At 39.0% G+C, this 26,259-nt stretch overlaps 1 protein-coding gene across 4 annotated transcripts in view; it reads right to left on the bottom strand.

The window, feature by feature from the left end:
* The window catches only part of LOC149215396 (B3 domain-containing protein Os07g0679700-like), a 174,750-nt gene that overhangs the window by 29,156 nt on the left and 119,335 nt on the right, over positions 1 to 26,259 (bottom strand). For 3 of the 4 annotated variants that reach the window (XM_089392613.1, XM_089392616.1, XM_089392615.1), the window contains 3 exons: positions 12,801 to 12,877; positions 12,140 to 12,547; positions 3,077 to 3,126 (listed from right to left, as the gene is read on the bottom strand). In XM_089392613.1, coding sequence (XP_089248739.1) covers positions 3,077 to 3,126; positions 12,140 to 12,547; positions 12,801 to 12,877 — 535 coding nt within the window. The remainder of the gene's footprint in view (positions 1 to 3,076; positions 3,127 to 12,139; positions 12,548 to 12,800; positions 12,878 to 26,259) is intronic. The other variant, XM_089392614.1, reaches the window with a different exon arrangement.

Raw genomic sequence — 26,259 nt, 5'->3', positions numbered from 1 at the left:
TTTCTAACACTAACATGCCAAAAAATCACGTTACAACAAATACCTACTTATCATCAAAATCATCTCCTATAGTGGGATCTTTGTCATCAATCTCACTCTCTAAGCATTAAAATAAGATAGAAAAAACATAGCATCTCAAGTTGAGATTTTGTTTGAGGGATGGGTACATTTTTATTAGGGTCGTGATAAAGGAGTTCGACAACCAATGCCACTAACATCAAGGTACATAAAAGACTTGGTGCTCTTAATTAAATACTAGTTCCATACCCTCGTACTTGACAAAATCCAATGGAAACATTGCAATCCCCCCAATCCTGAAATCATGAAAAATTGTTATGTCTGATGTATTTTGAGTGTGATCTAAAATTCTACTTTCTCCATATGAAATCTAATGAGGTCGGAACCACTCCCAGACAACCCGAGTCACTGCATGGTAATGTTAAAAATTTAAGTAAAAGGAAGGATGAAAATGAATGATAAAGGAGAATGTCACTTTTAATTTAAGAATTTAACATTACCATGACTTAGATTGCAATGCTAGGGCCATGGCCTGAATATTAGGTTTCCGCACTCAAAAATTCTTGTTTTTTTTTCAAATTGTGTTTGGAACTTTTTTGGACAAGTTGTACAGAACTCGCCGGTTTAGTGAAAAAAGGTCGGTTCAATACCCAAACGGCTATTTCCCGTTCCAAACCTCGAATAGAGCAGTTTGACGTCCAAACCGGTAGGATCAACCGATTCCACTGGTTCCAGTCCAGTTCTAATACCACTGGTTCTAATTGATCTCCAATGTTCTAATGGATCCCTAGCTCTCTGAAAAGTAGAGTAAATACTTTACTTTTCCTAAGTTTACTTACCTCAATTGCCAACATAATTAATTATGTGTTTTTCCTAAGTTAGACTTAGACTAAATTACGAAAGCACCTTACTCGATACTTGAGCAAGCATCCGAAAGAGCCTTTGGGCAACTTCTACACACCTAGAGACTTAGGCTTATGTAGAAGTAACTTCCCAAGCTACAATCATTAACAGGAGCTAGCATTTAATCAAGAGCACCAAGCCCTCAACTCCTTTGTCATGGCCAATAGTAAAAATGCACCAATCACTCAAACAAAATCTCGATTTAACATGTTAAGCTTTTGTAGTCCTATGTAATGCTTATAGTGTGATATTGATGATGAGGATCCCAATTCATTATCATATAAAATTGTAAGTGTTTTAGTCTAAAAAGATTTGAATCTTTGTCTATATTTCAATTTTGTATGTGTAATAATTTGCTAATTTGTTATATATATATATATATATATATATATATATATATATATATATATATATATCCTCTATGTCCTGTTTTTGGGGTCATTGTCCCGAGTTGAACACTCGTATTTCCCTGTCCTCCGTGTCCCATGTCAATGTGTTATAGGTGACTTTGGTAAATAGTTATACTTTGTCAAATCTAAATTATATATTGTAGTAATGGAAAATTGACATACGTGGAAAAGGTGGGTTTTGGACCTTTCAAGGAAGCCCCTCAGAAGGGTAATACAATAGAGGCAGACACTAATACTGAGGACATTCCTAAGAATTCAGCCTATGCTAATGATCTTGTTGAGACATGACTCATAAATCGTGACATAGCATCCACTAATTAGTTTAATGTTGTTTTTTAGATGCTAGAGGCCATTTAGAACCTTGGTGTTTTTGTATTGTGACTTGAAAATTTAAATGTATGTATCTTAAAACTTATAGTCTGTGTTTCTCAATACAATTTTCCCTATTTGGACCCCTACATGCAAGATAAATCGGCAAACTTGCATATTTGGTATCTAATAGTTTGTATTTACATTGACATACATGATTAAATTTTCAATCAATTTTGAATTTTTTTATAAATTATGAATATTTTATGTATTTTTTATTTGGTGATCACTGATAGTCAACTCAGTGTCAAAGGCCAAGTCTGAATCAAGTCATTGTCAAAACTTTGCTGATTTCAAGCCAAGTAAGAATCTAACAGCTTCGGAGGGAACCATGACAAGAGAATCTTCAATTTAGCTTTTAGGACAGATCTGTGTGTGCATAAAGAAGCATAGGGGGGAGAATAAGTAGTAGTAACCCATTTGTTTTGGACTTTTAGTTCACAGACATCAGGACAGGATCCTAGAACTCCCAATAGTGACTACATCGTGATCTAGTGATGTCAATGAAACAGAGCAAAGTTGACCATTGCACTAACCACAAGTCAAATAATAGCAAAGAATTCAGCCACCAAAATAATTTTGAGTTTCTGCCTTGCCTGGGTAAATATGCATACTGAGCCTAGCTTGATAAACAGGAAAGTCGAAAACACTATAGTGATATGTAAAGTCATTGTCAAAACTTTGCTGATTTCAAGCCAAGTAAGAATCTAACAACTTCGGAGGGAACCATGCCAAGAGCCTCTTCAACTTAGCTTTTAGGAGTTAGGACAGATCTGTGTGTGCATAAACAAGCTTAGGGGGAAGAATAAGTAGTAGTAACCCATTTGTTTTGGACTTTTAGTTCACTGACATCAGGACAGGATCCTAGAACTCCCATTAGTGAATACATCTAGTAATGTCAATGAAACAGAGCAAATTTGACCATTGCACTAACCACAAGTAAAATAATAGCAAAGAATTCGGCCACCAAAATAATTTTGAGGTTCTGCCTTGCCTGAGTAAATATGCACATTGCATATTGAGCCTAGCTTGATAAACAGGAAAGCCAAAAACACTATAGTAATATATAAAGTCTATTTGATGAATTCCCCCACAGAAAAGATGGAATGTGGGATACATTTTCATTTAGATAATTTAGCAGTAGTGGAAGATTTATTCCAAAGAAACATGTAGCAATATGGAAAGCCACAGTAAATTAAATATCAAATGATGCTAGCAAGATGGAATTGCCATAGTATACTTCAAGACAATCTGCCACAAGAATTTCCATACCCATTAAAGAAGAAGTACTGATCAAATAATATTGTAAAAGCTAAATCAGGGATGGTCAGATAATGAAAGATGTTAAAGAAAAATGACACTGGAATGTAGTTTACCCTGATTGCTTGACTGTGAAAATTGTTTTTTTGCACAACATTGGGGGCTCCTGCACAGTGATGACAAAAAGAAACCGCTTTAGAAAGTTGAAAATTTTGAAAAAAAAATCCAAAATTTTGATATTTATCAGTACAAGTATCCCTACAATACTACAAATTTGATTAACTAATGTTGTAGAATATAGTTATAATTATCTACTTCATGCAGTCTCCTAGGTCAATCCACATTTATTGAATACATCATTCTATTTCATGCACTTATGGCACATAGGGTTAACAGCTACATATTAAATGTCATGCATTTCTTTATTTTATGCACATCAAGGAGTTAATTATAAGTTTGTTAATCTGATGCAAAATTGAAGGAAGCACAAATTATATGTGCTTATTCAGCCAAAGTCTCTCTTCTTAAACTATTGTCTGGTCTTCCTTCTCGATGTGGACCTTTGGCCAATATCACTTGGTATGAAAGCAAGTTTGGCCCTTGCCACAGCTCTGTTTGATCTTCTTTCTCTCTCTCTCCAATTTCCTTTAAAAAGGCTAGGGCTCCAATACCCCACAAACTTCTGCATGTGGGCTCCTAACGGCCAAGCACAAATGTTCTAAAACCTTCAATTCATTATACACAGGTTCTACAACACCCTCGTCAGTGATTTTTTTCTCGTGGTCTTGTAGAACCTTCAGCAGCAAGATCTCGTGGAAACTTATCAACTAGAGCCCTGCAGCTAGCATGAAATTTGCATGCACAGTTTCACAGAATCTTGTTAACCAATGTCTACAAGCTACCACGATATCTACAGCATGGTCTGGCAGAACCTGGTCAAACAACTCTCTACAGATAGGGAAAAATCTGCAAAACGTTTTATTAATATATTAGCATTTTCCAACAACCCTACAAATACAACTCAGGCAACTTTTTGCAGGACCAAATATACTTTTCATTCAGTTCAGACTGCCTGCTTCTCTTTGATTCAGACAGCACATATATCTACAGTTTGGGGAATTTTATCCATTTGTTATCATTTGCTCATCTCCATCACAACTAGCAAGGTCCCACAAGGTGCCAATAATCAGTCCTTCATTCTTCTTTGGCAGCAAACCAACAGTCAAGATCGAGGGGGTACCATTTGTAAACCATGAGGAAAGTGGGGCCACTTTCCATTTATACCAGGGGGAATTGATAGAGCATCCTAGGCTGGTATATATTATTTTATTTCATGCACTTATGACACATAAGGTTAACAACTAGATATTAATTGTTATGCATTTGTTCATGTTTTTCTTTGATCCGGTCAACTTTGATCAAACCCTCTTTGCAACTTTTACATTACAAATACAAAATCAAAAGTAGCCCCAAGGGTTAGCTGAATTGGTCAAGCCATCTGCCCAACGCATGTTGCAGACAGAGAGGCATAGGTCACAAGTTTAAACCTAGTTGAGTCTCTCAGGGTTACCATATGCTATTGTTGCTTGCAGTTGTGTTGCCCTCCATCTGGGTGTTTCAGGCAAGAGAGGGATCCCCCAATGTTTTCCTTGCCGAAAGAAAGGTACAGAACTAACTGTGTGGATTTTACTCTTCAATCGTCTTGTATAACGAGAATGAGTGATCTTACTCTCCATCCTTGGGAAAGAGGAGTGTTGATGAAAATTATAATTACTTGAGCCCAAGTCAACTTCAAGGTCATCATCCAGTTTGGAGAGAGAAGACTTCCAAAAAAAGTGAGGCACACATGGTCAGCAGTTCAAAAACTTGAACATGGAGTTCAACTACATAGATATAATTTTGTCACGTTCCTACTATCAACTAGACTTCTAAAATATTACTTTGGTTCAATAGCTGTTTCCATGCAGAATTGTTTGACAAAAAAAGCATGAATTAAATAGAGAAATTTTGAGAAACTATGGAAGCACTAATACATAAGTTCATTTACAAAAATAATGATGATGATTGTGCTATTTTACAATGAGTTCTGCATATGTCCTAATCTAGCAGAACTATCGAATAACATGTTGTGCTAATAATAAGACACAAATGAACCCAAATCACATTGCACTAATAAGTTAATAATCAAAGAAAAACATAATAGGGAAGTACTCGAGATATATCTTGGCTGGAAGCTTTGTAATCATCTAATAATAACCATTACAGATAGTTTGTATTGTCACTGCACAGGTGCCAAGTTAGCCTGAAACTACGCAAGTCAGCCAGTTACTTAGCATTGAAGGAGCTTCATACCTGAAAGTGCACATGCTGAATTTTCACTCAACAGATCATCATTTTTTACATGTTTGGAACTATGTTCAGGTCATCATAAAATGAGAATGAAATTGAAGATATACCGAATATTGTGTTTTTACAATATTGATGTCACTATGATTTCATTCATTCCAGTTGCATTAATTAATGCTCCTGCAATATTTGAAGCTCTCACAAATAAATTATATTTTCCTTGTAAAAATTTATTCTAGTTTTTTTGTGTTGACTTTCCATACTATATGACAGCTATATTTTTTGTATGTTACAGTCATGATAAACTATCTTGGGCATTTCTATCTATACTTCAGATGGCAGGGCAAATATACATGTGTGCCTGGGAGTTTTTCATATATTTGGGCCCTGGGGGAGTTTTTGATGAATATATGCATCTGCTCTATGTAACTATTTATTTCTAATGGAAAGTTATGCTTTTTTCTTCAGAAGGGGAGGAAAAAAATATATATCTTGATTTTCAGTACAAACTGGGAAGATCATATGTAGATAAAGCATTACAGATAAAATAAGATAATTATATTAATGTCTAACGAATGACCACAAAAGCAGGTCAATGGGACTGAAGAGTACAACCAAAATAAATACAATATGGTAGTGCAAGCGCAACTCGTAGAAAATGCCGAAAACAATATAGAGAAAGAAACCTACACAAGTATAACAACAGAAAATTTGTATAAAACCATGACAAATGTACCGTGATACAAAACACCAAGTGAGTTTGTCCAAGACTGGAAAGGTGGACAACTCAAGAAACTGTCAATAGAGAGATAGCTGGAAAGAGAGATTGGGCGATCAGGCCGATGATGTCAAGGTCTCCTAAGTTCGATGGCCAAGGGCAACGGGTGTGAATAGGGCACAGGCTTGTTGTCGAAGTCCTCTGGCGCCATTGGGGGGGTGTACATTCGAGGTCAAAATAAGGAAGCTCCGAATGGATCTCTATTTCCTCTAGATACAGGAGGTAACTTAACAGGTGGGCGGTTCTCTACTCTGAATTCATCTACAGCTGATCTCTCTAATGCTTTGAGAACGTGTGGCCTGATACTGGTCTCGATAATATCGGTTGCCCTCCCAAAGGGGGAGGCTGAGGAGAAACTCAAGGTCTCATCATTTGTTGTCTACTGCACTTTGGAACTTTGCGCATCATTCATTGCTCTGACCTAAAAGATCAACAAGGAGGTAAGAGGTGATTAGTCTCGTCATCATCCCTGGGTGGAGCATGGCATGCACAAGTCCTATAAGCATAATGCCTCATAAGATGTCCCACTCGACTAGGATCAAAGACTAACTTCCCAAGGGAAGTGAGGGAACAAGAACACAATCAAGATCAGTCAATAATCTGGATCAACCCTTGATTCATATCACTATACCCCAAAACAATAAGTAAAAGCACATGATTACAAAATGGTTAAAGTACTTGTTGATAGATAACCCACCTTTATTCAAGCCAAGTGACCAGCTAATGGTGGTCCAACATCTTAACTATATAGATGTAATGAGGACGCGATCGTGAAGGCATAAGTTACCCCTTTCCTCAACCTTCCCTCACCCCCCTCACCCTAGTGTGCCTTTTACTTGTTTATGATAATGCTTTGATATGAGTGTGTAGCTCAAGAGCCCAAACCTGCATTTGAGAGATTTAACATTTAATAACCATTTGGATGAGGTAGTTTATCACTCATTAAGGTTGGGACAATACAAGAGTTCCTTTTTATGTGTGAAGAATCATGTGGTCTAAGAACCGGGTGATGGTTAATGAGGCAGGTAGAGCTCATGCTAGGCTTTTGCCCACATGCTAGTTTTTTGTCCCAACCATCTTTTGCTTTTTATCTCTTTCTTTCATTATGGCTTTCTTTGCTTTTATCATTCATTTACTCGCATCAACCTCTGAGGCAATGTTTTTGGGCCCAAACCAAAGGATGAGGACCACTAGCCTGAAGAATATATATGGAATAGAGGGAATGATGGAAAGTATGGGATATCATGGGCACACTACTTCAATCAAAGCCTCCCCAATAGTACCCTTCCTATAATCATAACGGCTCATAAGATGCCCACTAGACTAGGATGAAAGACTAACTTCCCAGGGGAAGTGAAGTAACAAGAATACAATCAAGATCGGTCAATCATTCGGATCACCCCTTGATTCATATCAGTATGCTCCAATACAATAAGTAAAAGCACATGATTACAAAATGGTTAAAGTACCCGTTGATGGATAACCCACCTTTATTCAAGAAGGAATGCTCGATGGGAGAAAGAAATCCGACCAAAGTATGTGTGGTGTTAATTTTTAGGGCTAGATTGTTCTTTGTTGCAGATAATTGCAATTTTAAACTTTTTCAATATTTACATTACATTCAACCCATAACATCATATCATTATTAGTAATTATGTAGAGAGTACATTAACATAGAATCGGATTTGTCCTCAAAGTGTTTATCAAAAGATTATCCAATCTCTTGGGCGAAAGAATTATTTACAGAAGATCAAAGATATACAGAAGAGAATTCCTTTCCTTTGGAGAGGAAAAGATTCATTGAAAATTTTACAAAATCAATTCGTTATTCTTTTTTTACATATTGCCAATAGATGAAACCATGTATGGGTGGTCCTAGTGCTACTAAAAAGCCCATTGAAGATTTCAACTTATCCAAAAGGTTATTTAAAATAAAATAAAAAACAACGTAGTGGAACAATAAAGAACAACAAAAGAAAAACATACACAATAGAGACACAAGGATTTAGATCAAAGATCAGGTCAAAGCCCCACAAGGATGAAAACCCAACCAAATTCTTCTTCTTAGATATTCATCAAATGTTCAACTGAGATACAATGTACAAATATCATGAGACATAAGTCTTTCATCATCAATCACATTAGGCCAGCTAGGGCCAATCCTGGATCATAGTAGATCCTCATACGATAGCAGCAGGCATACCTCTCAAGAAGGTATTCACAAGCCCTCCTATCCTTGTCTCCACAATTACTATCAATATTGTCATAAGCATCATTGCCATATACATCATGGTCATAGTCATCACTTCACTATCATATATATTGTCACATCTATCCTAGAGGCACTATCACAAATGTCACATCACTACCATACACAAGGATAAGTATCATATACACTATCATATCACTAATATTAGAACACTGCCATAGAATCATATCATTCATATCACTGTCATAAGGGATTTTGCCATACATTACCATTCATTGTCATGAGGATTGTTATACGTTGTTATGTCATATCATATACATCATTGTACATTGTCATATATCATGTTGTCATATAGAGGCATAGTCATATATCAAACATACACCACCATACATGTTACTGTCATTCACCAAAGGGCCACTACCATGTCAATGTCACAGCCATATCAAGGTCATTGTCATACATCAAGATCACTGCCATATCAAAGTCAAGGTCATACATCAAGGTTATTGCCATACCTCGAGGTCACTCAAGGTGTTACAAGTATCACTGCTAACATATATAACCAAAGGTATCTCTGTGTAAAGTTGATATCGTAAACATAGGCAATCATTTCCATAGATCTTGTCCCTCATCGCTATAATATACCAAACAATACTATCCCAAAAAACATAGCAATCACTACCCAAACATTTAGAAATCATTTAGAGAAAGCCACATCTAATTATAGATAGATCGCAAATATTGCAAGATACATATGCGAGACATATAGAGATGCAAGCCACAGATAACAATGTGGGCCACAAAAATTGATATGCTAGTCACAATGAATAATGTGAACCACTGAAATAATGTGAGTCGCTGAGATAAGCCACAAAGAATGCGAGCCATAGAAAAGTTCGAGCTATGGTCATGAGGTCATCAACCCAAAGATGACATTAGGAAAATCTAATTAGTTATGTGTATGGTTGTTGTGTTCAAACTTTGTTGTCATCATGTAGATCAACCTCTATGTGTAAAAGGAGGCGCCACATTTTGCATTGTGTTATCATCACAAATAGAGGCAACATCATTGAATATTGTGTATCATGACTCCATCTCTATTGATACTTATATATATGTAAATACAACTATGAATTCAATGACAGCTTCATGACATTTTTTTGTTCTCATAAATGATGTGATTTATTTTTCTTTATCTCCTATTTATTCAAGTCATGTACACATACATTCTTTCATTTTACTAAGTTCTATTGTCATTACTCAACATATGCTCATGCATGAGATCCACATCAACCTTCAAATGCCTTCATATTGTTGATGTTTGTATCTCGGGTTGGTACTTTTGCACAAGCCTAAGTGTTTATGCATGAAGAAGTCACCCCAAGATCTCCTTAGACACATGCTCAAGTGTGAGCAAGTTGCTAATGTAACTTCGCCTAAGTTAGACTTAGTGAAGCACGTAATTATTATGTTGGCTAATTGAGCTAAAATAAACTTAGGAGAAGTGAGTAATTACTTTAGTGATTATGTTTTAATCTCAACCCTTGATATAAAGTGCTGAGAGATCTAATCTCCACCGTCAATCACTTTGGAGATTAGTGCTAGGGATTTAGCACAATGTAAAGTTATAGAAGCAAGCCTATGGAGAAGGAGAAGACACACCATACAGCAGCACAAGATTGAGAGAGGCATCACAGTGAGGAGTGTGATACTACTGTGTTGGGTCCAAGGAAGGGGGCAGCAAGGAGATCCAGATCAGCCAATGAGAGCTTGATCAGTTGGATCAGATCCAAAGTTGTACATGTATTTCCTCAGTTGGGCCATTATCCCAAGACGAGAGCCCAAGTAGGTTCTAAAGAATTTAATGATGAACTGATTTGATTGCACAGAGTTTGTTGTGTCATTGTGATTGAGATTCGTATATTTTGATTCTACTGAATTTATTGTGTTAATGAACTTATCTGTGCAATTAATCAGTAGATCTGTTATCTGCTAGGAATTAAGTCATGTGTGCTAGGTTTGCAAGAAAATCCAACACATGGCATAAGCTTCTTCACAGTACACTGAGTCAATTGAAATTTGCATCTGACAACTTTAGTTATCCAGTCTTGTACAGTGCGCACATTAATGTGACAACCTTATTGTCATTGTTGCCTATGGATTAATTTCCCACGGGACGACGAAGTAGCCTATCCAACCCCATAGGCTATAGTCTTGATAAAGGGGGGAAAACCCAATTATCCAATGTTTGGAGCAACATTGGGTAAATTTTGGGTTGTCTGGGGCAAAAAAGCCCAAATTGGGGGTTGCACTTGAAACCCCTCACATGAGAGTGAACCCCAGAGAAAATCTATAAATAAAGCAGAGTTTGAATCACTCTTCATCATCGATTTGGACAAAATATCTCTGTTTCTTTGAGCTGAGGCTCTGACGGTTTTAAGACCCCTTCTTTCTTGATTAGTTTCAATGGTGATCCCACCCTACCTAATATTCTCTTTTGATTAGTTTCAGTGTTGAAAGATTCCACACTAGCTAATCTTCGCTCTTTTCTCATCTTACAGCATATTTATTATTATCTTGGAGCATATTTGATCTGGTTTGGGCAAAAGAAAGGAAGTGGACTTTCTGTCATTTGTCTGGTCACTGAGCGTCTGATTGAAGAGAATAGGAAGCAGCAAGACTCTCTGTGGGTTTTCTGTGGTTTATTCAGAATAACAAACTATGTTTAAGGAGCAGCAGAGATCACCTTGATAGACAACAAAGATCCCATGTGTTTCTTGATACAACTGGATCACAGAATCAGCAATTGATGAAAAATCCGAGCCAAGGGCCACAGGACTGCAGTACCACAGTACTGCAGGGCCACAGTACCACAGTACCACAGGGCTGCAGCCGCAGGGCCGAATTTCTGATTTGAAGCAGTGAGTACAGTAAGCCAAATACAGTAGGTGATAATTTGATTTAGCCTACCTAGTATAGCATAGTACAGCTTTGGTATATAAAATTATAAATTGTTGATACTGTAGATTAGAACTGTGCTGAGGAATTATTGAATTTGGATATATTCAGTGTATTGGGAAATCAACAATTATTAGTGGTTTATTTGTATTGTGTGGGATATAGTAGATTATTGATCTATTGACGGTCTGAATTGCAGAGGTGGAATATTGGAAAGTGGGCAGTCAACCCTAAATTTAGTGTGCTTGGCAACATTATTGGCGGAATTCTTGATTGGATACATCCATGGTTTCATTCAGTCAGCCCTATTAATTGTGGTCTTTTGTTGCTGACAGTTTTTATATTATTCATGCATATATACTGTTTGTGAATATGTATCACTGATTTATTGAAGAAACCCTAGGCAGAATCAAAACCCTAAGGGAAAAAATTACCCTAGGACATTACACTTATTCACATTGTTGTCACATTGCTTATTATTCAACCTTGGAAATTATCCACACCTTAAGCTCAATCAACACACGCGCCTTGTTCCCAGTCCTACGATGCTCATCAACATAACAATAACAGGCAGCAAATAAGGGCATTACAAGATTAAGCATGGATACATTATGTTGGTTAGCAGCCTGCTCAGAAAAAAAATTATTATATGGCTCCCAAATTTATTTGTTACTTTATGTTCTGTATTTCATCTTTTCAGAAACAACCATAATTTTAAATGATAGAAATCAGATGTTAATGAATTAATAGTACGCAGAAGTTTGTTATATTGAGCCAATCCGACACATACACTTTCACAATTTTTAGTAAACATTTTTCAGACACACATAAGCAAATGATCCTAAATATAAAGGAAAAACCAAATTCATCATAATTGAGTCTGCATACCTCATATTCTTCAAACTCATGGCCTTCAATCATTACAATGCTTGGGACAGCCTTTGGAGGAGGGTGAAGCAAATCCTGTGCTTCCTCCCACGTTAACTTCAATTCAAAAGCATCTTCGTTGTCCATGCAGAGCCTCTTGCTTTTTGCACAAAGATTGCGGCTTCTTTTTTTATCTGATGTCAACAGAATCCGACTTGAGCTATATTTTGATTCGTTTCCTGATCTCTCAGTTTTATGCGAAGAAAATCCTGTACCCAAAATTTTGACCTGACCTGTTAAGGAATCTATATGAGATTCTTCTTTTCCAACCAGTGATGAAAATGGGAGAACATTCATAATTTCAGGACTTCCAGAGTTAAATCCATTGCCAAGAAAGGCCCCTAAGCCTGATGTAGATGGTTGGCCTTCCTAGAAAAGGTGAACACAAAGACAACAAAGTATTATAATTATCTCATTATAATTTATAATTTACTATACACCTTAGCAGAGTGGTAAAACAGGCGTACAAAATGTATGTCCAAGAGTAACAAAGCACACTTCTTCACATAGAAGGCTCAAAACTTCAAAAGCACATTTAAGAGTCTAAACTCTTAGAATGCTGACAGACATTCCATTCATCATGCCAGTACTCTGTGACTGCATTTACAGTAAGAAGTCAAACCTGAACCAATCCAGAATTAGGAGCCTTTCGGAAACCCATGACCAACTTTCCTTCTGGATCAAGGCGGCTGAACGTTACTGGAAAAGAGATGAAAAGTGTTGATAATTTAGAATTTAGACACATTCTGCCATATAAAAAGTATACAAGAGTACTAAGCTACAGGAAACTATCCGCCAAAATATAACAAATATGCAGTCACATCTAAAGACTAAATGAGAGCTCAAAATGGTGAATATTTGTCAAGCATCACCAAGTATTACTGTTTGTAAATTTGAAAATAGGACATCAAATAAACAAAAATACTGTACCTGGTTGTGGAGATATGGAGGGCATGGACATTTATTATTCACTTAGGAAAATAATAGATCCCTACTTGTATGGCATCTTAGATTTTGAATATTGGCTTCCCATTTTGAGAGCTACCACTGTATTTGAAAATAGGATAGCAAAAAAAATAGTAAAGCTAGTGACAGATATCTACTTACATATGAGTTCAGACTTCACAATGCAATATACTTTATACCTTTAAAGGAAATATTGTTCACCTAGGAGCTATATTGAAAGTTAAAACAACCAGTTGACATGCTGACACGTTGATGGAACATAGACTGATGCATCTCTATGAGAAAATTCAAAATACACTAACCAATCTTAATAACGTTATAGATATTCATTTATTTTCCTTTTAAGGAAATAGAAAGCGAACTTGTGAAAATGGATAAGCAGTAACACTTAGAAAGAATGCAGAAGTGTTGAGAAAGGGTACCAAGGAGGTGTTTCCTAGTGTTATTTGCCTAAGCCTAGGAACACAAAGTGAACCCACCCTTTAAGTGTGACTTTATGAGTTATTAAAGTCATGTGACTTTTTAGTCACTTTATGAGGCACAAATACATGGTACTTTATAATATTATAGTGACTTTATCTTTTTAAGTGACTTTATGAGAAAAGGTATATGATACAAAAACAAGTCATTAAAGTGACTAGGGAAGCTCATTAATGAAGGGGGAGACATAAGAGGGGGTCAATGGGAGATTAGATCTCCACCCTTGATCAAGGAGAGCTGAGATCTTATCTCAGCCCTTGATGCTAGGGATAGGGCTTCTCATCATTATGAGACTGTGGAGGAGGAAAAAGGCAAAGAGGAGGCTCATTCTTCATGTGCGAGTGTTGGAGAAGGGGAGAAGAGAAGAGGAGAAGGAAGGCTGAGATAGCTAGTTTGCTGAAGCATAAGACCATTCTCAGGCCCAAGTTTCAAGGCTAAGACACAGGCACACAAATGGAGGCAGCGACAGCAGTCTTCAGCGTGCAAATCAAGGAAGATACTGCACCAAAATTGAGGCTGCTCCTGCACAGAAATCAAGGCAAGAACAGGCCGTTATTTTGTGGAGAAAAGGTTGGGTCTGAGGCTCGAAATTTGAGGATAAAGTGCTGTCAGTGGCACGCAGACCGAGGTACCGAAGTCTGTCTGACAGCCTGTTCTTCGAGGGCATATACTGCTGAGCAGTAGCCCGAATCTTGAGGAGGATAAAGTCTTTCAGTGGCATGCATTTCAAGACTGGAAAGTTTGACTGTGGCACAAATTCCAATGCTGAGATTGCAGGACAGTGGCACATATTTCCAGAACAATGGCACGAGTTTCCAGGAGACTGACCCAAGTTTTAAGGGGGGAGATAAGTACCCCTGTGATGTATTTAATGATGTACATTTTCTCTGAGATAAGCAAATAAAATCCTCTTCCTAACCGCTTTTCCCTTCGTGGTTTTTCCAGGGTCTGTGATTGACCAAAAATAAGTGACCAAAATTGATGTGCATGCTTCTGAATTTCTTATCAGCTGAAAGTTAAAGTGTAAAAGAGTAGTGGTAGCCTAGCAGTGTTTCTTTTGAATTTAATATTCATGTTTAAATGTGCAATGACCATGGGGTTTGGGCATTAAACATAATGAGCAAAACAAACTAAACTGGGTGAGGCCACAGGACTTTAAAAAAATTTACAAGAAGCATAGAAGACTTCATTAGCTTTAGTAGCTTTGAGAACAATATATTAAATAAAGGAACTAGTAGTTTGCTAGATACTTCTTGCTAAAACAAACCAAACTCATCACCTCAAATTAGACTTCCAAAACGAAAACTTGGAACTCTAAAGGATTCTACTGTTGATTCTGGACTTTTGGACTAGGTCCGATGGCGTGTTGGATTTTGGTGCACTCTGACATCAGTGGTCCTATGTCAGTGGAGTCTATCTCAAGATGCAATTATTTTGTGACATTCATAGATGACTATTCCAGGAGGACATGGATTTACTTCCCTCAGCCCAACGATGAAGTCTTTAGCAGGTTTCAAAAGTCCAAAGCTCTTGTGAAGCATCAGATAGGAAGAAGATCAAGGTCATGAGATCAAACATTCAGGATGAGTATACCTCCAACGAATTTAAGGATTTCTGTAGGGAAGTAGGAACCAAGAAATAGCTCACAGTGCACTACAATCTGCAGCAAAATGGAGCGGCGGAGAAGAAGAATAGGAGTATAGTCAAAGCAACCAAGGCTATTATCCATAATCAAGATCTTCCTATGTTTTTGTGAGCAGAGGCATGCAATACAATTGTATACTTGCAGGACAGGGGTCCTCACAGGGCAGTGGAGGCCATCACTCGTCCTAAGGAGGCCTTTACAAGAGTGAAACCGGAGGTCATCCATTTGCATCTTTGGTAGTCTAGTGTATGTCCACATTCCTTCAGAGAAGATGATCATAACTGGAGCCCTCATCAGAGGGGCATTTGTGTTGGATACAGTGAGACCTCAAAAGCCTACAAGGTTGACATTCTAGGACAGAGGAAGATAGTAATCAAAGGGATGTAAGATTTGAGGAGGGTGAGGCCTTTAGGAGATCACATGCAACAGATCCCATATTGACTGAGGATCGGGAGCCAGAGGCTCCAAATGTTGAGCACATACCAGCAACACTGACAACAGGGACACAACCTTCAAATTAGGAGGGGAGGAGACATTAAAAGATGTTGGGGAACATGTGAAGGCTCCTAGCAGCACTTTCAGGGATAATAGACCACCACGCAGATTTTCCCATTATTTGGCCTTGACTACCAGCCAATATGGGTTGAGGAGACATTGAAAGATGTTCAGGGACATGTCAAGGCTCCTAGTAGCACTTTCGGGGAGAGTAGACCACAAACCAAATTTTCTGATTATTTGGCCTTGACTAGCAAACCAACAGGTTTGGAGGGACACCATGCTGGAAGTGTATAATTCCATTGTAAGAAAAAAACAGCGCTCAAGAAAATAGTTGTATGTATACACTGTATTTATAAGTGTAAGTAATGGTATTATTGTATAAAATCTGAATGGATGATTACAATCCTTCGTGGCAATGTGCCTATATAGGCATTGACTGGACACAAAGGTGAATGGTCACACCTTTTGACCTTTTGCCCTTTCATAATTAATGGGTCATTAATTAATTAAATTATTTAATTTATTATTTATATTTTTTTCCCATAGGAAAATCTGGGCAGATCAACCCCGAAGGGAATCTTTTAAAGCCCGTCGGCCAGACTTGTAGGGCCTAAAACCAAGGGCGTCGAGGAGAATTGACCCTATGACCTCCCGATCAGCGAGGTACTTAACAACAGGGACTCGACCAGTTGAGCTAACCCTTGGGGCTTCTATTATTTATATTATTATTTGATTAATATTGTTTATGAATATTTTATTCATGACGTTGCCACCCCCTTTAGAGATGCTTTGCCCTCAAAGCATAACAAGGGTTTCCTCTAGTTGAACATGTTGCTTATGAAGTGGCATCTTTATGTTGACTGGTGAAGTCCTCATGAGTGTTTGTACATTCCTTGAAACTGGGAGCATTAACGCCATATAATTTATAATGTCGTCCTTGCCAGTTAAGCTCCATGAACTGTTCTTCAAGGTTAGTAGTATAGCTTCCCAATTGTATTAACCATTTTGCACCTAGAACTACATCCATTTCTTTGAGTGGTAGTGCAAATAGATATGTTTGTAGCTCTAGTTCTTATATCTAGATTGAAGCCTTACGGCATTCTCCAATCCCTTTCAACTTTTGCCTAGTAGCGACAGACATGGTCAAATCCTTGATTGGACATATACAAAGATCAAGCTATCTAGCAAGATCAATGTTTATACAATTGTGAGTACTACCAAAATCTGTATGTATATTAACATTTTTGCCTTTTATGAGCCCTTTAAGCTTCAGGGTTTTAGGGCATAATCTCCTTGTCGTGTTTGTTGGTAGAGTAGTAAGCTGAATGTTATTTTGTCTTGGAGACAAGTTTCTCTGCTTCCGAAGGTGTGGTGGAACATACTTTGTAGTGACTTGTTGTTTTCTACTTTTTGAAGAATTTCTTTCTTCACCCTGATTTTGTTGGACACATGAGATTGTAGCTAATGATGGTTCCTCAGAATCTGAATCCTCACTATGTGTGACAATGATTTCTTCATCACATTTTTGCACTTCAACTTGCTTCCCACACATTTATGTCTTGGCGTCCAGTTTCCTCCACACTTGCAACAATTATTTTTCTTTTTTATCCTTTTCTCTTACTCATTACTTGAAGTGTCTGATTCCTTCTCATCTTCGTAAGTATACAATTTCTTGTTAAAACATATGTGTCCTAATGTCCATTTGTCTTCACAATACCTACATTTGCTTGTTTCTTTTTTCCCTAAATATTGTTGTTGGCCTTCATCTTCCTTGAACAATGACATTCTGAACTTATGTTTTTGCTCAATAATTTGTGTCATGTCTGACTTCTTCAATAGTTTTGGGCTTGTACAGTCAATTATGGTTAGATATACTCCTTAATTCATGTTGTAGCGGCTACAACCAACCTCCAAAATTTTGCCAATGCTTCGCAAATGGAGACTTTGTTCTTAACCACAAGAGTTGATCTCGCACTGATCCAGGTATTCGTGCTTCGACCGAGACTTATTTTTTCAGTTTGGCTTGTGTTTGCTTGCTTAGTTGATTTTCCAACTCGCATGTCAATCTCCTAACTTGGTCCCGCAGTAGTTTTGGGCTTGCCCCCAGGAACTGTACAATTCTCGAGGGCAACTAGCCTTGTTGTTGGGAATTGCGAAGTCCTGACTGCCAGTGAGCCTTGAGCTCAGGAAATGCATAGTCATGAGGGGCAACCCAACACTGAGCCTAGAAATTGTGCAACCCTCACTAAGCTCAGAAACTGCACAGTTCACTATGCCGAAAGGTTTCCCAATTCCCAGAATTGCATTGTCGTTCCCGACACTGTGCATGGCAAGTTTCCCCAGAAAAAAACAAAATCAACAAAGCAAAAAAAGCATCCCTAAAAAATAGGGACCTATTTTTAGAATCCCGAAGGAGGCACTTGCACTATTTTTAGAAACTTCTGCCAAGTGTCACTTTTTCCTTTATTTTAGGAATGCGAGTCATAAACCCTAATTTGTCCAAATCTATTTAATTGACGTTGCTAGAGCTCATTTTCACATTCGATCTTAGAGATCTAGCATTTCCGAGGAGATCAAGGAGCCTTCGGTGCAATCGTCGTCGCTTTTCCAGGGGAGTTTTGCTTTTGTCATCTTTTGTCGCTTTTTGTTGTTTGGCTTGTGTGAGTGTTATTTCACTTGTTTCTCTGCATGGTTGCTAGCACTTTAACTTGTTTTAACTTGTACGAGTGTTTTTTAAAGTTATAGATTTCATTTCCCAAGTATCGCATTAGTTTTCCTGTTTTTGCACCAATTGTCGTTGTTGCAGCGACTCTCCTCACATACTTCATTTTCCTTCCGTTTAATCAATTGTTGCACTTGATTCACATGCATGCATCTACACTTAGTCAGATCTGCACTCAACTTCACACTATCTCTCAGATTTGCACTCAACTTCACATTATCTCTTAGATCTGCTTGTTTTCACACTTCCCTTGGGCAGATCCAGGTTTCCCTTGCCCCGATCTCACTTTGCACAGCTTGCACTATGCAATCTGGAGGCTCAAGCCACAAGCTTGGCCTCTGGAATTGCGCATAGCACAACCTAAGTTGGCTCCAACTGTGCACTGCAAAGTTCCAGGTGTCAGCCTCCAAGCTTGGCCACTGAGATTGCAGAATGCGTAGTCTCTCCCAGGTTTTTGCCCAGGCTGAACTACGCATTGCACAGTTCCAATCATCAAGCTTCCACCTTGGTTGTTGGGACTACGCAATGCGCAATTCCCATAGCCAGCCAGTCACCCCTGTCAACAAAAACTGCACAATCCCTCACATCTAGTGCCCGACTTGTTGCTTGAACTTGCCTTGAAGTTGTTTTGCTTTTAAACTGACATTTGCTTGCCATGATTGTCCTCTCTATCCCACAGGTATTGCAGTTGTTGAGCATCTCTCAAATAGTCACTGTTAACATGGCATCAAAGGAAACCACCGAGATCAATATTGGGAAGCAGTTGAGGAGATATTAGTTGATTTACCAGTGTATATAGATACTCAGTTGTTTATAGAGAAGGGAGCAAAATCTTGGAAGGACCAACAAGTCTATTTTAGCATCTAGCAGTCAGGGCTATACAAGGTTGCATGCAGGTACCCTGTCTTCCCATGTGCGAACATCATCAGCTAGATTGTCTCACATACGAATGAACAGACCAGATTTGCGAGGGAACGCCCTCCCCACCCACCCACAAATCCGCTCCCAATTCGCACTCTGCTCGGGAGCCAGTAGGGGGTTACTCGGAAGCGTGCTCCCTTTAAAAAAAATTGCTCCGTGGTTTTGAGGGAGCGATTAGCTGAGAAATCAGGAGTGATCACTCCTTGACTGCTCCCCTTCGCCCCGGAGCGATTTTTTAAGAGGGGGAGCGATCGTGAGCAGTCCCGCTCCCCCTCTTACAAAAGTGCTCCCATCGGCGTTGACAAACGCCACGCGGCCGATAAAGGGAGGTGACGGTCAGCAGACGAAGAGGGAGATGAAAGGGAGCAAAGGGAAAGGGCGGGGGGAAAGGGTAAAAAGACTCTCTTCCCTCCCATTATTCACCCATTGGAGAGAGCAAGAGAGAGTTTGGAGCTTGGAGAGAGCAGGAGAAAGGAGCTTAGAGAGAGAAGGAGAGAGGAGCTTGGAGGAGCTTGAGGAGCTTAGAGTTTGGGATTGAAGGTAAAAGAGGTAGGATCTACAGTCTAATCTAGCATTTTTGTTTTTTTATGTTCATTGCTAAATAAATAAATTAAAAACCATAATTTCCCATTCCCTTTCCTCCATTTTTTTGCAAACTCAAAACTTCAAACATCATGGCTATATGGCTTGGCATTTTCTTCTTGTTGGTCGGCATTTTCTTCTTGTTGGTTCCTTTTCCGGTAATTATGGTGTTGGAGAGTAGAAGGAGGGGTGATCATGATGAAGAAGAGGATGAACAAGCGGGTTATAGTGGATTTGATGAAAACCCTAGAGAGGAGTACCTTGGTAACGAGAAAGAGAGTGGACATGATCAAGCCCCAAAAACTAAACAAGACCAAACCCCATTGTGGAAATATGTTTCTAGGCCTAGAGGAGGGAAACGGGGTGGAACTACTAAATTTACATGCAACCATTGCAACAAAAGATACACAGGTTCATACACCCGTGCCAGAAGACACCTCTATGGGAAAAGGCCATAGGATGGAGATAAACCAATAGGTATCAAAGCTTGTGTGAGTTTGTCAACAACAGATACAACCAAATACATAAGGGATGAGGAGGAAGCCCAATACAAATCTAAAAAATCAAAGGGTTTCTTTGAACATATCTCACAATCACATGCACAAAGAACTCCTTCAGCATCCTCCCATGGCAGTGCATATGGAGACACAAGAACACATCTCTTTAAGGCGTAGAACCATATCAAATTTCCTTGACGAAGGGTGTAGCAATGATGTGGATTCAAAAATTTACCGGTTTCTCTATGCATTTGGGATACCATTCAATATTCTTCGCTCATCTTATTGGCATGAAATGGTTTCTGTCATAAATGATGCCCCCAAAGGATACAAGAGTCCTGGGTATGACAAGGCTAGAACCATTGGACTTAATCATGAAAAAGAAAAAATATCACATTCTTTGAGTAGAATGACAAATTCTTGGACTGAGCATAGGGTGTCCATTGTATTTGATGGATGGACAAATGTAAAAGACAAGCCATTGGTACGTGTTCTTGTTGTGTCTGTTAGTCGTGCCATCTTCCTTTCAGCATATGATTACTCAGAGAAGTTCAAGACCAGCATCAACATTGCATAACCACTACTAGAAACAATTGAACGTATTGGCCATACAATGTCATTCAAGTCATCACCGATAATGCTGCTAATTGTAAGGCAACAGGAGCAATTATTGAGGATAAATACCGCAACATATTTTGGTCTGGGTGTTTGGTTCACACAATGAACCTTTTGATGCATGATATTTGCACAAGAGAGGCAAACAAATGATAAAATTTATTCAAAACCATAGCAATACCCATGGGCTTTTCCGCAGTCACTCAAGATTGGAGTTGTTGAAGATTGTGAAGACTAGATTTGCTAGTTATTACCTCACCTTCAAGCGCCTTTTGAAGGTAAGAGAGTCATTGGCTAGCATGGTATCAAGTCCACACTGGCAAGTATTAAAGGACAGGGCTACAAATGCCGCTGACAAGCAACGTTTTGAATAGGTGGAGGAGACCTCCCTTGATGGCCTGTTTTGGGCACGTGTGAGGCAAGTATTGCAATTCACCAAGCCCATTTATAGCATGATTCGTTTTGTAGATACAGATAAGCCAATGATTGCGGAGGTGTATGAGCAAATTGATACCATGTCAGGGAAAATAAAGGATATTGTTCAGGAAGATGATCCCAACTTTTATACAATGATTCACAATTGTGTGTACACGGTGGGATACACTTAATGTTCCACTACATCCCTTGGCATATATCCTTATGCCAAAATACTACTCTCCATCTTCATTGGGCCAACCTGCACCTAGGGGTGGGGTTAGGGCCAACCCCCATACAAATCCAGAGGTACAAGAGAGATATAAAAGCATTAGAGAAGCTAGTCCCTGATAGGGAGGAGTGTGCTAATCTGTGTCTTGAATTAGGCAAATACTTAAGTTGCACTAGTTTGTTTGGTTCTTTGCATGCAATGGAAGATAGAGACAGATTTGATGCTCTCACATGGTGGAAAGCATATGGCAGCATGGGACTTTTGCCAAAATTGGCAAAGAAAGTTCTCTCACAAGTTGTAAATACATCTTCTATAGAGAGGTGTTGGAGCACCTACAGCTTCATACATAATGTGAGAAGAAATAGACTCAATGAAAACCGAGCAAAAAGCTTGGTTTATGTGCACTACAATTTGAGGTTGTTGAGTCATTATTGTGATTGGGCTTATGAGGATCCAACATATAAAATTTGGGACAACCACCCAGAGAACGATAATTTGGAGGATGGCACTATACATCTTGAAGAATTGGAAGCAGAACTTTTGAGAGATGATGATGAAGCAACAACAACCATGCCACCCCCACCATCCAGTAGCAGTGTCAGTGCTCGAGTTCCAACATCTTTTCCTTTGTTGCCGCCACCTCCATCTACATCCTCACGTGGAGGGCATGTGCCTTCTGGTTCTGGTCATGCGACTATGCAGGAGGAGACTCCTAGAAGACCACCAATACCACAGTCACCTGCTCAGAAATTAGACATTTCTCGTGGCGGCAAGAGGAAGCTATAGATAATAGATTTACTTGTCTTTTCTAGTTTCTAGTAGTTTTCATAATTGTTGACTCTTTCATATTTATTATGATATTTTTTGTAAACAATATATCACAATTAAAGTTTGAAGTTTGAAGTTGGCAATTATAACTCATTGGTAATGAAATATGAATATGATGCTTCATGAAAGTCGTTTCATTTCATTTCATTTCATGTTAGATATTCTTTATTGTAATGGTTACACTTAGCTTACAAGTACAACTTTGGTGATCAACGATGATAAATGTTATATATTGAATTTTGAAAGCTTGAACCTTTAAGATTGATGAATCGTGAGACTCAATATGTTGTATGTTACTAATTTGTGGACGTGGTTGATGAAGATTATAACTTCTAGATGATTGATGCTATATGGTTCAATCTATGTTTTTATGCTTTTTATATCTAATTCATCATTCTACATGCTTTTGTTGACATATATGCATCAAAATATAAAAATATATATATTATATAAAAAATCACTCCCAAATCAAGAGCTTCTGAAAACGTCTCTCCAACACCCACTTCTACTCCCGTGCTCCCAAGTATCCTTGGAACAAACTATGACATTGAGCAGTAACAGCAGACAGAAGTTTGCCACCTTTAAGACAGATGACTTTCAGCAGATGTATCACTTGCCCAAGCCGATGAAGTGCATGGACTCACTCTCTTATGCCACCCACAGCTATGTGAACACGAAAGACATTGTCAAGTGCTGAGTGAAAGAGCCATCGAAGTTTTGGCAAACACCCACCCATGTTTACAAAACAAAGTCTTTGAGGAAGGCTTACCAGTTCTTGATCATCTTTGCTTGCAGAATATATGGTCAAGAGAGCACAGAAACCTTCCCTGAAGGGTGGGTAGTCTTTCTGGGCAGGCCATTCAACTGATAGGATCTGTTGGCTCAGCGATTGAAGTCCCACATAGCTAATGCTCGGAATTCACCCAAGAATGAGCACAACAGCAGTTCCCTAGCATGAATTGGACATGGACACCACGAGAGACTGTCGTGAACATATATTGCAAGTTCATTTCCAACTACAGTTATCGAGGAGTAATGGCACTGCTAACTAACCAATTTATCATCCTGTTATACAAGCTTATATTTGAACAAGATCCACTTTGCATGTCCCGAGAAGTAATGGCGGTGATAGTAGACATTGCAAATTGGTATGCCTCACCAAGTGGCACCTTCATTAGAGTGTTTGGCAAAGAGAAGTCTTCGCATGTCTTACCAAGGTATGTCGTTGACAAACTGATCATGCAAGAAGTATCATACCACCTCGCTACAGGGTTGTCAACAACACTGCATAAGAGGAAGAAAGCATTATGGCCCACTCTTCCTTTTGCAGATCGAATTATACAAGATTAAGAACTTAAAAGATCCAGACGTCGAGGCTAAGGACATAGTGAAATTCAAGTTTGGCACCAAGGACTTTAATCCGTATGATCCCCACAATATTTGCAAGGACCACTGTATGAGAGTTTACTTTCTGTGGATCAACAACACATTTCATTCGCCAGAGAAAGATCCTTGGAGGTACTGCTACAATGCCTCCAAACTCAATGAGTTAGTCAATATAGAAAGGACTCTGAAGGCTGCTCCACAGACAACAACAACTCCAAAAGCGACAACAACAACAGCAGAAGGCAACAATCCCGTGCATGACAAGGGAAAGAAGAAGATTGTTGACAATCAAGAGGAAGAGAAAAGCTGCAAAATGAAGGCAGATTCTATTATCGGAAAGGAATCTTTGGCAGTGGAAGCAAAGAGGGAGCAAAGAATGAAGAGGTCAGAGCAGAGGAAGAGAGAAAAGCAGACGTTGTAGGAAGCAGAACTGAAGCTGCAGGAGACGGAGAAGAAGTTGAAGGAAGAACAAGAGTTGAGGAGGAGAGAACGAGAAGAGAAGCTAAAGAGGGAAGAAGAACAAAGGCAAGGCGCGATGATAGAGAAAACAGCGTTGATATAGGTTAAAGAGCTGGAACAACCAGCAGCTGAGGAGGAAGGTGAATAGATGCAAGATCGGGAGCTTGCTCAGCAAATTTAGCAATTAATTGAAGTGACAGACATGGAGTTGGAACAAGAGTCACAACATGAAGATGTTGACCTGATGCCGAGAGCACCACAGGTCATCCCTCAGTGTCCACCACCTCCAGTAGCAAAACCAGCCCCGAGCGAGCAAGGAGATGTTGTTCTCCTTGATGACGATCCAATCATGGATGTGAAAAATATATCACTCGATGAGTTCCAAAAGAGGATTGTACAAGCGCAAAGGAAGCACTTTCTGAATGATCACGCATGACGTGCATCCATCAAAGAAAGGGTGATAGTGTCAGACACTAGGAAGCATCCAATTGCCATTGTTGAAGCCAGCTTGGCCTATGCAGGAGCAACAAGATCAAATGTTTAGTATCTGACGGCCGAGAATGAGCAACTGGCAAAGAACTTGCAGGCTGCCAATCAAGAGGTAGAACAACTCTGAGCAACAACGCAAAATGCAGTTTCCGCATTGGGAGAGATGAGAACAGCGATACTTGCTGAAGTATCAGCACTTGGAGAAATCGTGCGAAAGCTCTATGACAGATTTGTCATTGTGCATAAAGCAGTTCTCTGTTTGCATGGCCAACAGCGGCGGAGCAAAGAATTTGTCAAAACTCTCAAAAACATACATGTTGCCATTGCCTGTGTACAAGAGTAGACAATGCGATACAAAGGGGGCCCGCTTGACTTAGTGAAGAAGATGTAGCCACAGGCAGACCTGGAGAAAGCGAAGGTCCGTATGTTGATTCAGAACAACGAGCAGCCCACCTCATTCATCGACAACACATAGGCCTCATGTGTGTGGTTGTACAGTAGTTTGGATGTCTTGGCGAGAACACACCAAATCCCATCAATTGATTCCCTTAGCAATGCTAAACCCAAGAACGAAGTCCAACAGGACGTCGAAGAGTACTTGGAGCAGCTAAGACAAGAAGCCACCAGAGAAGACTTGGAACTGAATGCACACAACATGCAGAAGTTCATTGGTGGTCATGTCAAGGTCAAGACAATGATGCTCATGCTTCAGAACAAGTTGGATACAAGTTCCAAGACGGTCTACCTGGATGCCATGGAGGCTAGTGTCCGCTTCCAAAAAGACATCGTTAAGCAGTTTGGGGACACCATCACAAAGTACCAAGCTTGGCACAAATATGTGACCGAGAAACAACAAGTGGAGTTTGGTAAGCTAGATTTCCCCCAAACTCTAGAATCAGAGTGTTGTCTCTTGTTACGCTGTCTCTACCCTATTTTGTCTTATATGGGTACATGTGGAAAATGTAATATTATTTGTAATTATGTTGTAAGTGAAATTCCAAGTGTCAATATTGGAATGTGAAAAGTCGCCATGTAATGTAATGTGTCATTTTGTAAAGAAGTTGAAGAGTCATGAGGGTAGTCCAAAGGTCACAAAGGGGAGTTGAAGAGTCCCCCACTCTTGTTATAAATAGAACCTCATAACTCATGTAACGGGCTTTTGGGAGCCAAGCTTTTGGCTAGGCTTAGGCTTAGAAAGAGCTTGGGAGTATCGTGAAGAGCCTTGGCTTCTTGATAGCGTAGAGCGGGTATAATTCTTTGGAGCAGGTGTTCTTGACTATAATGTTCCACTATTGGGGCTAGTGGTCGTTGATGGTGTATGTATGGATAGAACTTTCACTTATAATA

Source organism: Pinus tabuliformis, chromosome 1_1 (genome assembly GCF_031772625.1).
Source record: "Pinus tabuliformis cultivar Carrire ecotype Pingquan chromosome 1_1, CPIR1, whole genome shotgun sequence".
NCBI classification, from domain to species: Eukaryota; Viridiplantae; Streptophyta; class Pinopsida; order Pinales; family Pinaceae; genus Pinus; species Pinus tabuliformis.
Note: the sequence above shows the minus strand (reverse complement) of the source record. Positions and strands in the feature narration are given on the sequence as shown.